Source organism: Hypomesus transpacificus, chromosome 17, assembly GCF_021917145.1.
Source record: "Hypomesus transpacificus isolate Combined female chromosome 17, fHypTra1, whole genome shotgun sequence".
NCBI lineage: Eukaryota > Metazoa > Chordata > Actinopteri > Osmeriformes > Osmeridae > Hypomesus > Hypomesus transpacificus.
In genome coordinates, this window is record NC_061076.1 from 3169932 (window position 1) to 3183765 (window position 13834).

Genomic DNA, 13834 nt, shown 5'->3' on the forward strand with positions numbered 1-13834 from the left:
GGCCATTGTTCAGTTTTATTACTGAAGTAAATAAGAGAAAGGATGTGTGTGTGTGTGTGTGTGTGTGTGTGTGTAGGAGAGAGAGAGTTGTGTGTTTACTGAGGAGGAAAGTGTGTCTTCATGGGACACTGTCTGGACATTTCTGGATACTAGCTGGTTAGATGTGTTTTCCTCTTATTTTGAGAATCCATGGTTCCTCAAAACAAACTTCTTAGAAAAGATAGACAACACTTCTCTGAATGTGTATATACAAAATTAATCTACTGCAATCAAAAGTCAAAGGAAAGTCAATGAGTTTGATACAAAATGTATATTTATTCTCTCATTCAATACATTTTTCTAGGCATGCCAACAATATTTATTAATTTTAATGTAGTCCAAATGGACACAAGTGCAAACCTACCTGAAGTTCATTAGTAGAAAACAGGAATGGAAGACAAATAATTACAAAGACCATGTAAAAAAAAGAAATATACAGTACAATCTTTGTTTAACAGTTACGCTTCTTAAAAGAATAGAAAAAATATTTTAGAGATTAATCTTTAACACAACATACATTTCAGTACTTTTTAAAACAAGAATTTCTCAAAAAAAATTATCTTGTTTCTCTCCTACGTGGCGTTTTACAAAAAGCTGTCGGGCCTTACTAAGCTGGACCTCTGCAGGACAGAAAATAATTTAAGCCACCAATCAAGTCAAACATCAAACTGAACCGCTTGTGAAATCACCAGACTCCTCTCTTATGAACGCATCACTATGTTAAGCAGAAGGATATCCATGGCGATATATCGAATGGCAAATGAATGACAGTATACAGAAGGACAATTTGTGCAACAATAGCAAAATATTCTTACAAAAGTACAGGAAAACCATAAACAAATCACAATAGAGGCTACTGTGAGGCACGTGGTGGAGGAGTGATGCAACATGGAGTGGACTGAAACTATGTACATTTGTGTCATTTGTGAATGGAGTCAAAGTCACTTAACTCAACTGTGCTTTACATCTTATCAAGACTTTGGTTTCTTACCATATGTGAAGATCAACGACAGAAATTGTACAGAAAGTGCTCGAGATTGTCTTTTAAACTACAACATTGTGGGCATCCTGGTGACTTTGTATATTTGGGAGCCAAAAGTGGTCACACAAAAACACACATACATAAAACACGCATTTGACACTTGTGATTGGGTTCCGTGAGGTCACTTCCCTGACCTGGTGCTCTTTTGCTTTCTAAGCAGGGTCAGTCATCGTCCCCTCTGGATCCTTCATCCTGTAAATAACTGTCATCCAGGAAGGCACAGAGGAGGTCATCCTGGGAAGGAATCAAACTGGTCCTGCCACCAGTTCACAAGGACTGAAGTCATAGGAAAGATCAGAGCCCTGGTTCAAACAACAAGGGCTAACGCCCATGGCAACCTGGCGATGCCTACCCCCACCATGTCAGGAAGTCATTTGTCCCTCTGTCCAGCCACACAGGTCAGCGGCTGGGCTGCACATGCAGAGAGTGCACTTGTGTCACTTCAGACAAGCAGCTACCAGCATAGGGTACACACACACACACACACACACACTCGGGCATGAGTTTAAAGATGTCAAGAGACATCACACACCTACCGCAGCAGCAGCAGCATGCATGCATACAGTCACACAGACAGAGCAATAGCAGGGCCCAGTATCGGACCACACAGGCTCTCACTGTCCATCTCTTCAGTCAGTGGACGAGGCAGGAGTGGTCCACACCTCAGCATATGAGCTCCTGCTGGATCTCTGGCCGTGTGGGAAAGTGTGTCTCAGTGAAGGAGAAGGTGTCCCTGCCTGCCTTCAGCTCCCCCTGGCCCGGGCACGTCAGGTACGAGCCTCTGGTGTCCAGGTCTGGGCAGGGGGCGGGGCTCTCTGGCTCAGACTCTGATTGGCTCATTTCAGGCTCATCCAATGAGGACACGGGGCTGGGGAGGTGGTGGAGGTGGTTGTGGGAGGGGCCGTTTAGCCAGGGGTGACTGAGGCAGTCCATTGCAGTGGCTCTCTTCCTGTGGACAGAAACACGTCATTGATGAGTGGAGGTTCTTAAGACCAACAGTCTGGAGGGGGACATGTGGAACAGTACAAGGGGAGACTTCATCTCGCCATTCCTCCTCATTCCCCCTCCCCGTTCCCCCCAAAGCGCTCTCTTTCCAGCATTCATTTAGAGAAACCACAAAAGGGGATTGCTCTTCCAAAGATTTCCGCCTAAGGGATTACTCACACAGGAATTTTTCCACTTTTTTACGCCACTGATAATCTGCAGCAATCAAAGATGGAGATCATGGAGCCAAACAGAGAGGCTACTGCAAGGCCTTCTGTGCAGCAGCACTTTGTCACAAAGTGACAGGAATGACGTAAACAGCCAAGATGACAGATGTATTCCTTCTCCTTTTGCCAAAGAACGTCACTTATAACAAATGTGATGTGTAAATAAACCTTATTTTACAAGACTCTCTGTTTTCTCAGTCTATAAAGGATCGTTGCCACACACATGGGGCAAATATAGGAAAGAGGATGTGCAGGAAGTCTGGGTGCAATTCACTTCCTCTGTCACATTCCTCACATAAAAAACAAGCCCTGAGCATTGGGCCTGTAACCCGAGACTGAGATTTTGAGGTCCAAACACAAATCATCACAAATCCAACAGCTCTGGGACATTCTATTCCTTTTTTTTATTTTTATTTTTCAACCTTGGTCCAAAGCTCGGGTCCATATGTGTTTACGGTGCTGCAGAGAACATCAGTGAGAAAGATGAAACCAGTCCTCACCTGGGGTTCTTAATGAGGAGGGACTTGATGAATTCGATTGCCAGAGGGGAGACCCCCTCGAAGGTGTCCTGGGAGTAGTCCACGTTGACCTGGGAGACGTTCAGGAAGGTCTCCTGCTTGGTGTCTCCCAGAAAGGGAGACTCCCCCGTCAGCATGACGTACGTCAACACCCCGATACTCCTGAGAGGAGAGAGGGGCGGAGGAGAGACAAGAGGAGAGGAGGGAGGGGAGACGCAAAAGTTAAGACGACAGACTTCAACCCATATATTTATCGTTAAGCTAATTCTGAGAATGAAATGGCAGTTTGGTTTTGTCGTTTTTCCAAATAAACTCATGTGGAAGTCGGTAACACATGCACGTGGTCGTTTTCAGGTTGTTCCATTGTCCTAGATTCCATCTCTGCTCACACAGAAGTCATAAAAACACCAGAAGAACCACTGTGGGCTCAGTAAGGTGGTGGACCTTGTCCTCTTAGCTCAAACTCACCACATGTCTGTTGCTGTGCTGATGGGTTCATAGCTCAGGATCTCTGGAGCTGTAAAGGACAAACAAAACCCTTCATTAGTCAAGATGAACCACGGAGTGGTAATGTCAGACGAGGGGTCATCCTAGGCTCATGCCTGCCCTCCAGGGTCGTAGGGTAAACTCACCAACATACTCCGGGGTGCCCAGGATCTCCCTGACCTCTGTCACACTGTCCATGCGTCTGGACAGGCCAAAGTCCACGATGCGGATATCCCCCAGAGGCCTGGCGCTGGTCAGCAGGATATTCTGGGGCTGAAAGAGAACATGGAGAGATAAGACTGAATCCTACACAACTCATACAGCAGCAACATTTCTGCTTACGTGGTCAGTGTTGACTATCCGTTGGGATAAGACTTGAACTTTATACCCAAGGTAAACTCATTCAGCTCCAGACTAACAGCGAGGATTAGGTTTGGTGACGTCAATCCCATCGCTGGTCTTTCTCCTGAGCTCGACCCGTGCCCTCAACCTATAAGATCAGTCTGATTAAAGTTGGGACGCCTCTGATGAACAATTAGACGGGCCCCTGTAATAGGTCAGATGCTTCTAGTGGCTTAACCCAGGGTTGTGGCGGCTTCCTGCCTGACGGCTCTCACAGGGATGCATGATCTGCTGGCTGGGGGAGCGTGGCTAGGTCATCACATCCTGGGATATTTTTCAAACTACTGAAGGACAGTGAGGAAAGGGAGGAAGTCACCTACACGGTCCTCTTCCTCCCCTCTGAATGCCGTTTAAACTATCTAGATGAGGAACATCCCTTTGGAACATAAAACAGCATTTTATACCGATGCCTGACATACTCCAAAACTGTGTTTTCCTCCTAAACATCACTGATAAAGGCTGAGGGCTTTGATGTCTGTACGTCGACAGGCAGACCTATAGGACTGCAGTGTGCCGCTTTTGTTCCGTTTAAATCACGGAACACTCTGGAAACCAGACAGTGACAAGATTATTTTGTTAGAGTTCAGGGCTCCCACCAAGGTAAAATGCTTTCAGGACACGTAAAAGCCAACAGTTCCTAACAAGGCCTTCTTTATTGGCCAGAAATGTCACATCTATTAGAGTGGACAGTTATTGGTCTGCTACACTCCACTGAAGGGGTCTGCTTGCGTAAGAGGAGACATGTACTGCAGAAAGTCGACTCGTCCAGGAAGTCCTACAGGCATGTTCTACTGACCTTCAAGTCCAGGTGCACCACGTTGTTGCAGTGCAGAAAAGCCACACCATCCAAGATCTGCCTCGCCAGTCTGATGACGTCATTCTCTGTGAAGGCCTCGTCGTTGTCGGCAACACACTGGTTGAAGATCTCCCCGCCCGCAGCACTGAGGAGAGAGAGAAATTTGAGCATGACACTCCCAATTCCAAATGGTTTGATCGGTCATGATGAAGCACAATAAACTGTTCAGTACGTCCTGTCACAATAAATATGATATGTGCGGTAAGGAAGCAACCCAAAACAAGCTTCACTCTGACCCTAGTAACCCCACTGTATCACACTACACAGGTGAGTTCCTGCTCCTCTTCCAGTTGCCTAAGGAACCTCTCCTCATTACTGTACTCTGTGCTTGGGAACAGAGTCCATCCACATCCACAGCACGGCTCTTGTCCTGCTCATAAATCTGTATTAGGATCACCACCTCTCCCACTGGCCCCTGACCTGGGTTTTACAGCTGCAGTTATGAGGGCCCATACTGGCCTGTTCCAAGCCCAGATAAGACACATTCCATATCAGATAACTAGAAACAGGGGGAAGTCACAGGGCAGTATCTACAACCTATCCATTAAGCAAGATACTACTGTCCTAGGAGCTACTCTCCCGATAGGAATAGAACAGCAATTTACAAAGAAAAACCCAAGCTCTGATGCTTCGTAAGTGTAGATGGCATTTTAAACGTGGGCATTGACTTCTGAATACTTAAGGATAAAAGGGGATTACTGTATGGGGGTTTATGGAACACACAGAAGTGGAAAAGCCAATGATGAAATAAAAAAAAAGGTGGCTTGTTGTTTCATAGAGGAGAAATGATTGGATCCGTGGCTCGTCAGTCCTGTCATGCATGTGTAAGAATGCTTACATGCAGGAACATGTCGGATTTGTGTTAGGTGCCCCTCTGTCAGATGAAAGGCCCAAAGTGGACAGTCGCTTGCCCCCAAACCAAAGCCATGTGTGGGGGGGGATTTAGTCTGTACACACATGCTTTTTATCTTTCCAAGAGATCTGTGACCAGGCCCTAGGCATGTCTGTTGCATAACTACCCAACCTCCCCCCCCCCCCCCCCCCCCACACTCAACCAGTTGGCCCCCCCTCAGCTTCGCACTCTTTACTGTCCTCAGCTGTGAAAATAGGAACTGTGTTTTTCTGGATGTCACTAGCCCATATCATCTTCTACGCCTGGGGCGGCAAATACTTGAAGATGAACCTCCCTGCACCCCATAAACGATCCCGCCGCAAACCATGTCCACAGAGGTGCACGAGTGTGCTTCGAGGGACAGGTTGTCAAGAGTCTTATGCATGTTGAAAACGGATTTAATATATACACACACGTGTCTATTGCCCCTTTTAATTGACCCTATGAACTCAAATGTATCAATAAGTCCAATCTTCCCATCCACAATCTTTCCTGTTTGAGCAATTAAAGGGGGGGGGGGGGGGGGTGAAATAAAGAAGATGTCTTCATAATCCTTTATTTGAACTCAAATGAAACGGGAAGCGATTCAAAGCTTTTACATTTAATAAAAGCCATCTTGTGTAAACGCAGTGAAACCATTTGGACAGAGCTTAGGTAAGATGAGATACAGTACTTCACTCTTGTGTTTATTTGCTTTCCTCTCTCCTCTGTCGTGGTGGATTAGTGCATACTATATAAGCAGACGGACTGAGTGAAATGGAATGTTTCCGTTGCACTTCAGACAAAAAAAAATGAAAAGCAAAGAGAAGAGAAGGCTGCAAGCTGCTTGGAGGAGCTAAAGACAGATGGGCTAACGCTTCTAAATAAGTGGACTTTAGCAGTGTGTGTTTGTTTGTGTAGCCTGTAGCATCAGTTTAGCTCTCTAAGAACAGCAATGAGACTGTGGGCAGTTCTTGTTGGCAGACTCCCAAACTGGACGTCTACTGACGTCAAACCGAAGCCAATTACTGATCAACCCCTAGCCCTTACAGTAAGGCCCAGTCTCCTGGCAACCTCCAGTTTGAAAACGAACTTCCCTCTTACATTTTACTGTGCTGTGATAACAAGCCCTTCAATAAATGTATCAACCATAAACCAGGCATACAGGACAGACACCAAAAGATAAATCGAAATGGATCGGACGTGGGGGTTTTAATAGGTTACGAAAGATGTCAGAACTCCTCTGTCAAGAAGTCAGGAACAACGCCCAGAGGACGAACGCAAACAAAAGGAAAGGAATCACAGTTCGTTCTGTTCAATTAGAAAGAGCTGAGAAAAAACAAACTGGGACTCCAGCAGCGTTTTAACAGAGTTAACCTCAGGAATGATTCCGTCAGCATCGAAAGATCTAAACTAGTGAGAGTTCCACTAATCCACTTCCACAAGCTCCGAGGTTGCTCTGTGGTTTCGTTTGGCTGGACCGTCCAATGGTTTGGCTGTGATTCGGAAGCGGGCCGGAGAGCCTCTTATCTGAGGTTTCTGCAGAGTTTAGCCCAGGGTCATTGGTTCAGTGCAGTTCTAAGATGAATTTACATGGGGTTTTTAACACGTCGACTTAGTCCAGTCAGACAACTTGTACTCACTGGTTGCACGTATATCGAGGCACACAACCACAAAAAAAAAGGTGACCTCCAATTAATTTGATGTCCAGGTTATTCAAAATGGGTTGAGATGATGATTGTTTATTTCTCAATAAAGTGGCTGGTCTTGTAGACGGGTCATTATGTGTGGGTGATGACATGGTCTTGCGCTTCAACAGTCTAGATGGGAACTTTCAGAGATGGTGAGAATTCAACGTTTCTCTGCCGTTTCACAAACATGATAAAGGATGTGGTTTTGGCGGCGAGCAGTGTGTGTATGTGTGTGAGACTGGCTTGCAGCATACATGTGAACAGGCAGGAAATGGAAAACTGGTTAGCTGCGTAGCGAGTATCCACCCACGCTGAGGTCGATGCGCTGGCAGATCCAGCTCTTTGACAGCTCAAACGGCACCCTTTCAAACAGGTAGAAGGATTTTGAACTTAGCCGCTTCGAGACTTATTTTCATGCATAAGGTCATTGCTTTAAAAGAGCTCTTCAAGCTAACATTTGAAGCTCAGCTAAATCATGAACTGCGTTTACATTTCATCATCAACCTCAGCGCTCAGTGTCGCCCATGGCCCTGACCAGAGCGGTCTGACGGCCAGAGCGGAGCTGGGAAACGGTGTCTGACACGCTGACCTCCTGCTGTGCTTTCTCTGCAGGCATGCCGGGTTCAACTGCTGGTCCTGCATCCTCTTTCACACTTCAATCAGAGGTCAAATCCAGAACCCCCCTCCTCGTCACAGACCCCTTTGTTCTGTAGGAGCATTCCATGTCTGGGACAGGAACGGGTGTGGAAGGGGGTGTGGAGCTGGTTTATGACCAGGGTCAAAGGAGGACATGGTCTTGGAGTAATTGCCTCGTGTTGTCTGTCTGCGGGGGCAGAGGGGTGATTAGGACGCTAAAGACTTCCTCCAGGTCCTAATGAGAACACTCCTCATGCGAGGGGTCATGAGGGCATATAATGTCTGATGCGAGGCACATGACTACCTTGATATGACTGTCACCCTGTCTACCCAGTCTCAGCATGTAATAGTTGTCATAGTTGACTGATGCATCTGTGTATTGAAATATCATGGATAAATATTTAACTTGTCGTTCAATGTTCTCTTCACATCCGTTGAAGTGATGGCACAAAAATGAGCCCGTCAACAAACCACCCAGAGAGAACTTCCATATAAGGTTGTCAAGTTCATGCAGACATACATTACAGTAAGTGTGTGTGTGTGTGTGTACACATCTGCAACTGGTGTTGAGGTGAGAACGTCTGGGCTGGCACACTGCTGCGTACACAGCAGAAAGTGTACATCACAGAAGCCCAAAGTGAGCACATCAACCAGGAAGATGCTGGTATTCTAGAGAACTCGAATCTGACATTCGTCAGTCAACATCCTGTCTACGCAAGAACACAAAATGTTTTTTTGTTTCTCCCAAGAACCCCTTAGGTCTTTAACACACAACAGGGACAATCATATACTGAGTAAAGCAGTTCTGAGCCAGGTCTTTGCACCGGTTTAAAAGCTGAAAGTATGCAGAAAAAGACCTGCAGAGATGGAAAGATTTCTCAACCCCCTCCTCCCTCATTAAGAGTCTTATCATTTCATCCCACTTTCCTGGCAGCTCTGCATTGTGGCGGAGCATAAACACACCAGCAGAGTTACCAAGGTCCCCGAGATAACCATCACCCCATCCACCCTCTCTCCCCCCCAATCTCTGACGTGAAGGGGGGAGGAGGAGCACACGTGTGAAGGCCTTCTCTCTTCCTGTTGGGGTTTGGGGCTAGCCAGAGACTTACCACTCGAGGACGAGGATGATCTCCGAGCTGGTCTCGTACACCTCGTGCAGAGCCACCACGTAGCGGTTGGCCTTGGCTGACTCCAGGACAGCGATCTCGTTGATGATGTCCATGCGGCAGTCTCCGCCCTTCCGCCGCTTCCTCAGGAACTTGGCGGCGTGTTCCTTCCCCGTCGCCTTCTCAATGCACTTCTTCACCACGGCAAACTTTCCCCTGGGAAAGGAACAGAGGGTGGGGGGAGAGCGTGTTAACACGTTGAACTACATTTAGCACTGTTTACGATATCAATTAGTTACCAGAATTCAAAGCAAAAATGCAACCATGCTAAGTGGCACAGTAAACCATGTAGCACAAGGGGATCATGAAAAGCAAAGCTCGACAGATCACAGCATATGGGGTGGGCAGAGGAGACTACTAGGAGACCACAGAGGAACTTTGTAGGTGTGTTAAATACTTCGAAGACATAGTAAAGATGTGGGTGGCATCATTTGAATGAGGGAAACAGCTGGGTCTACTGTTGTCATGCTTCACCAGATAAACAAACTCTCCCCATGTCACTTGACAGTCGAGAAAGATATCTCCCTCCTGCACTGAGGAGAGCCCAACAGGCAGTAGATAAGACTGGCCTGAATGGCCAGGGGTGTGTGTGTGTGTGTGTGTGGCGGTGGTGGTGACGGGGGGGTGATAAGACTGATGGGACTCTAAAGGTCAACAAGACCTACAGTCTGAGGTCTGAATACATCAGTTGGGACGGTTTCTTTTCCATACAGACACCATGCCTTCAAATTAGGGAAGAAAAATTGTAGCACAACTAGCGTTCCAGAGGACCATGTGAGAATTCCAGCAGGTCTCCATTTGCTGCTGTACTTGATGGATTCAGGAGAGGTGTGGAGGGTCAGGCACGGGTGTGGGCAGGAAATCCGATGTGCAGAATCGCCCCTCTGTGTCCGACCCTCTACAAACACCAGCTGGCCCTCCCAGGGCGATAAAGGAGCCTTGTCCACTTTCCATTCTTACAGTTGACAGCAGCATGGACAAATGGCATTCTCCAACGCCTCCACCCAGACCTTTGGCAGGACCTTGTCTCTCCCCAGACAGCCACACAAAGGCCTGCACAGGCTGACCAGCAAACAGGGCAGGACCCTGGGCCAGGACCACCCACTTCACCAGGCCCAGAGAGGCTGAGCAGGGGGTCAGGTCATGGAGACTAACAGCCAGGATGGAGCCCTCGTAGCCCCTGAGAAACGTAAAGAAACGAAACCACAGGGTCACCCTGTTTACCAATGTCAACCTCCTTTCCAAGTGACAACAATCACTGGCACGCTATTGAACACAATGCCCTGACACTGCTTTAGAAGACAGACCCCAACAGCTAGTCAGGGCCGGCGGAAGTCAAGTATTGGGGCAGGCAGCGCAGGTAGACACACAATAGCCTCCCCATGGCTCCAGTGTTAAAAGCAGGGTCTGTACAGGGCAGAGTCTGAATGAAACAGCTAGCACACAGAACACATCAGCTTGGGGCCACACATTTTCCCACACAGCTTTACTCTCCTGCTCTGTGGACCAAAGCTCGCTTCTGCTCTGGGATCGGGAGGCTGGCACAGACAGAACACCCACCCCCCCCAGCAAGACTGGTCTTTCCTTGGGTCTACTTTCACAGGGTCCCAGTCCCGCTAAGGATTGTTCCAGCACATTATGCCAAGTGAAAAAGCAAGGCCGGTCAAAGTAAATGCTTTCTTTCATTAGCCATTTGTCGTTCAGAGCAGCGAGTTCAGTGCCCCTAGGTAATGTGGAGGATGAAGGAACAGCTCCAGGCAGAGGTGACAAGCAACAGGTGGTCTTTCAACACTGACAGGAGTTCAGAGCTCACTAGACGTGCTCCTGACCTGCTACCTTACCATCCAGTCTGGTTTGAATACCAGCATAGCAGACAATGAAGAGAGGATGTTTGCAGCTTCTCTCAAGAGCAAACTGGATCTGGGAGAACAGTTTAAACCAAAGTCTGTCAGACTCTAAAAAAGATGGAGGACATCTTGTGCAAGTCCCATATGACAAAACATCTATGCAGATCTCATTAACACCTCCTTTGAAGTGTGAGCATTTTCAGTATTGCATGTCATCATAAAACTTCAAACCCAGAAGAAAGCAGAACTGGAATTTTTCAGAATGAAGTGAACCAGTCACATACAGGCCCTGACAGAAAATTATGGCGATGATTTAATTCAGCTATTGGTTTTCCTGTGGGGTCTGTAGTCTGTCATTCTCAAAGCATTGAGTCATGTCTGAACAGCAAAGACAGCTGACTTCCATCAGCTGCTTCTCTCCCTCGCCCCCCCCCCCCTCCCCCTCCGCCCGCATCTCTTTCTGAACAGCCCAATCATGCCAAATCTTAATCTCTGAAATAGTTCCAGTGAAGAGTGATTTAACATATCAAACTTCTTGATCATGGTATGGCTTGTGCGGGGGTGCGTTTGTGTGTTGTTGGAGGAGGAGGAGGGGGGGGGGGGGTCAGGTTCCGTATTCATACTTGTTATTGAGGAAATGGGGGAACAGAAGGAGGGACCAGGAAGTGTGTGTGTGTGTGCGCGCGCGTGTGCATACTGACTTTCTAATCTTTACTATCTTGACTATTGGCATCAAGCTCAACTCACATTCCTGCTTCTAATGGGATTTATGAGGTCTGATCTAAAGATGGGCAAGGTAATGGTAGGTGGGGGCTTAGAGGAGCTGTCCACACACACAGCCCCTGACTCCCAGGTTTTTCAACAATACAGTATGCCAGTGGCCTGTTGTTTACATCTGTGGAAACAGAAACATTAGCAAAGCTGGCTTTTCAATCGAAATGTAACAACTGTGTGAATTGTACTGAAGATTCAACAGCCCTGGACTGTACAATAGTGCCTGAGTTCAACTGCATTGTGATGTGGGAACCCACTAGGAGCTGAAGGGAGGGGTTACAAATGTTAATTGGCACATTACTATTGCCTACCACCCTCACCCCCCAGGACAAAAGAGGCTGATTGGCAGGAATGTAACCTGCTGTACCAAATCCAAACAAACACCCCTGATGTGATTTTGCTCTGTAGACAGATTCTGGCTCTTGGACCACAGATTTAAAATAACAAGCCTTTGCTATGTTAACTTATCTTCCGGCCAAAGATTCTGTGATTTCATGTATGTAGGTGAAAGGAAGGAGGAGAGAGCATATTTCAAAACAGTGCAAGTCTTAACTACAGTTGTAGCAAATGCGTCGAACAAGTTAAGTCAGTCTCAGGAGATGCTGTGTCACTTTCTGGAAGACAAATCTCTTATCGTACTGGGCAATGAATACTGTGCCACACAGAGGAACAATCAGATAAGGACCCACTGCTTGAGGCAGTGATGGATTCCACAGAGAGGAACTGCAGGGCCATTAGAGCACAAAAAAAGAAAAACAGCCCGTGCGAATTTACCGAAAGTCTTTCGAGCCAAGACCAGCAGCGTTTCACCAATAAAGCACCAAAAACGTCTTCATATATCAACTCGTGTCTGCAGGCACTGTTAAATCCCAAACCTGTAAGGACGCACAGGTGCGGAACAACTAGAAGCTGTATGCAACATTTGGATCTTGATTCAATCAATTTACAAAGACCTGAGAAGTTACGTAGGACTCAGACTTAAGCGAAATAAATCACTCAAATATTCTAACAAATAAACAAACCTGCCAAAATATTCACACTGTATAAAGACCAATAGAACGCGATCTCGAGTTTCCCCAGTGGATTCCGATGGCAGTGCCAGCCCCGCTCATCCGATAATGTTCAATTAATACCCTTTCGCACGTGCAGTAATTTTCACTAATAAAGACAGATTTTGTCTAAATTGCCATTACATGCATGACATGCAGCAAGCGTATATGAACAGCAATGGCAATAGGTTCTCGGTTTCTTTATCCTTACCTGCCCAATTCTTTGCCAAGAAGCTCATAATTGCTTGTGAAAGATTCGGTCCTTATTCTGGTGTGGATTTTTGTCACCATGCCGTTCTTGTTCATCATGTTTCAATTTGGCAACGCAATCCGCTTGAAAATGATTTATTTCTAGTTATAGACGTTCAAGTCGATCTTATTTAAGATATCCAAGTCAATTGCATGATAATAGTACAGAGGAACCCTAAACTGGCACAGATCTTAGGACTTCCAAGTTATTCCTCAGAACTCTAAGCTCTCGCTATATCCAAACAATAATATCACAGAGGGTAGAAGCTCTCGGAAAAGAACAAGCGGCTGCTCAGACACATGAGGTGAATGTTTGTGCGATTTCAGACATTCCTGACAATAAACTACTCTATAGGCCAGCCCACTGACGCTGGGTCTGAAAGCCAATGGTAATTGAGACGCTGGGTATAAAAGCCAATGATAATTAAGTGTAGCTAAAAGAGGAGGGTTTAAAGAAGTGCTGAAGTTAACGTACAGTGTTCTTGATACTTTCCTCTCTTCTCCAAGAGCTACTGTCACAGACTTGTATGTTTGACCCACTGTACTTAGCCAAGGACTCCCTTGCACCCCCCCCCCCCCCCCCCTCTCTCTCTCTCTCTCTCTCTCTCTCTCTCTCTCTCTCTCTCTCTCTCTCTCTCTCTCTCTCTCTCTCTCTCTCTGTCTCTCTCTCTCTCTCACACGGCCTTTCACTCTCTTCCTCTACACACACAAAACCACTGAGGGCAAACGGTGGGGGTCAGCATCTAAATCAACCAGATTTAGATGCTCCCAATGGGTTGTCCAGAGCTATTCACGCTGGTGGCTGTTCCAACTGCTGTGGACAGTCCACATCAGAGGATGTCTATCCCACACATGGAGGGCAGCAGCACCTTCATCTGTGACATCGGACACGTGAACAGTAACATGTAAGACACACGTCCTGAGACATCACGGAATGAGACGGTGACGTCACGGACCTGCAGTACTAAGCACAACAACAACAAGCGAGGACAAAAAT

General features: G+C 46.8%; 1 protein-coding gene across 1 annotated transcript; it reads right to left on the minus strand.

Annotated features, from left to right (window-relative positions):
- Positions 1–295: 295 nt before the first annotated feature.
- Positions 296–13162, minus strand: stk17al (serine/threonine kinase 17a like). Its single transcript, XM_047037823.1, has 7 exons — positions 12800–13162; positions 8862–9074; positions 4495–4639; positions 3443–3569; positions 3279–3327; positions 2793–2972; positions 296–2030 (listed from the first exon to the last, which is right to left on the minus strand). Exons 1-7 carry the CDS (start codon positions 12895–12897, stop codon positions 1745–1747), a joined length of 1098 nt encoding a protein of 365 aa, XP_046893779.1. The 5' UTR covers positions 12898–13162; the 3' UTR covers positions 296–1744.
- Positions 13163–13834: the final 672 nt, after the last annotated feature.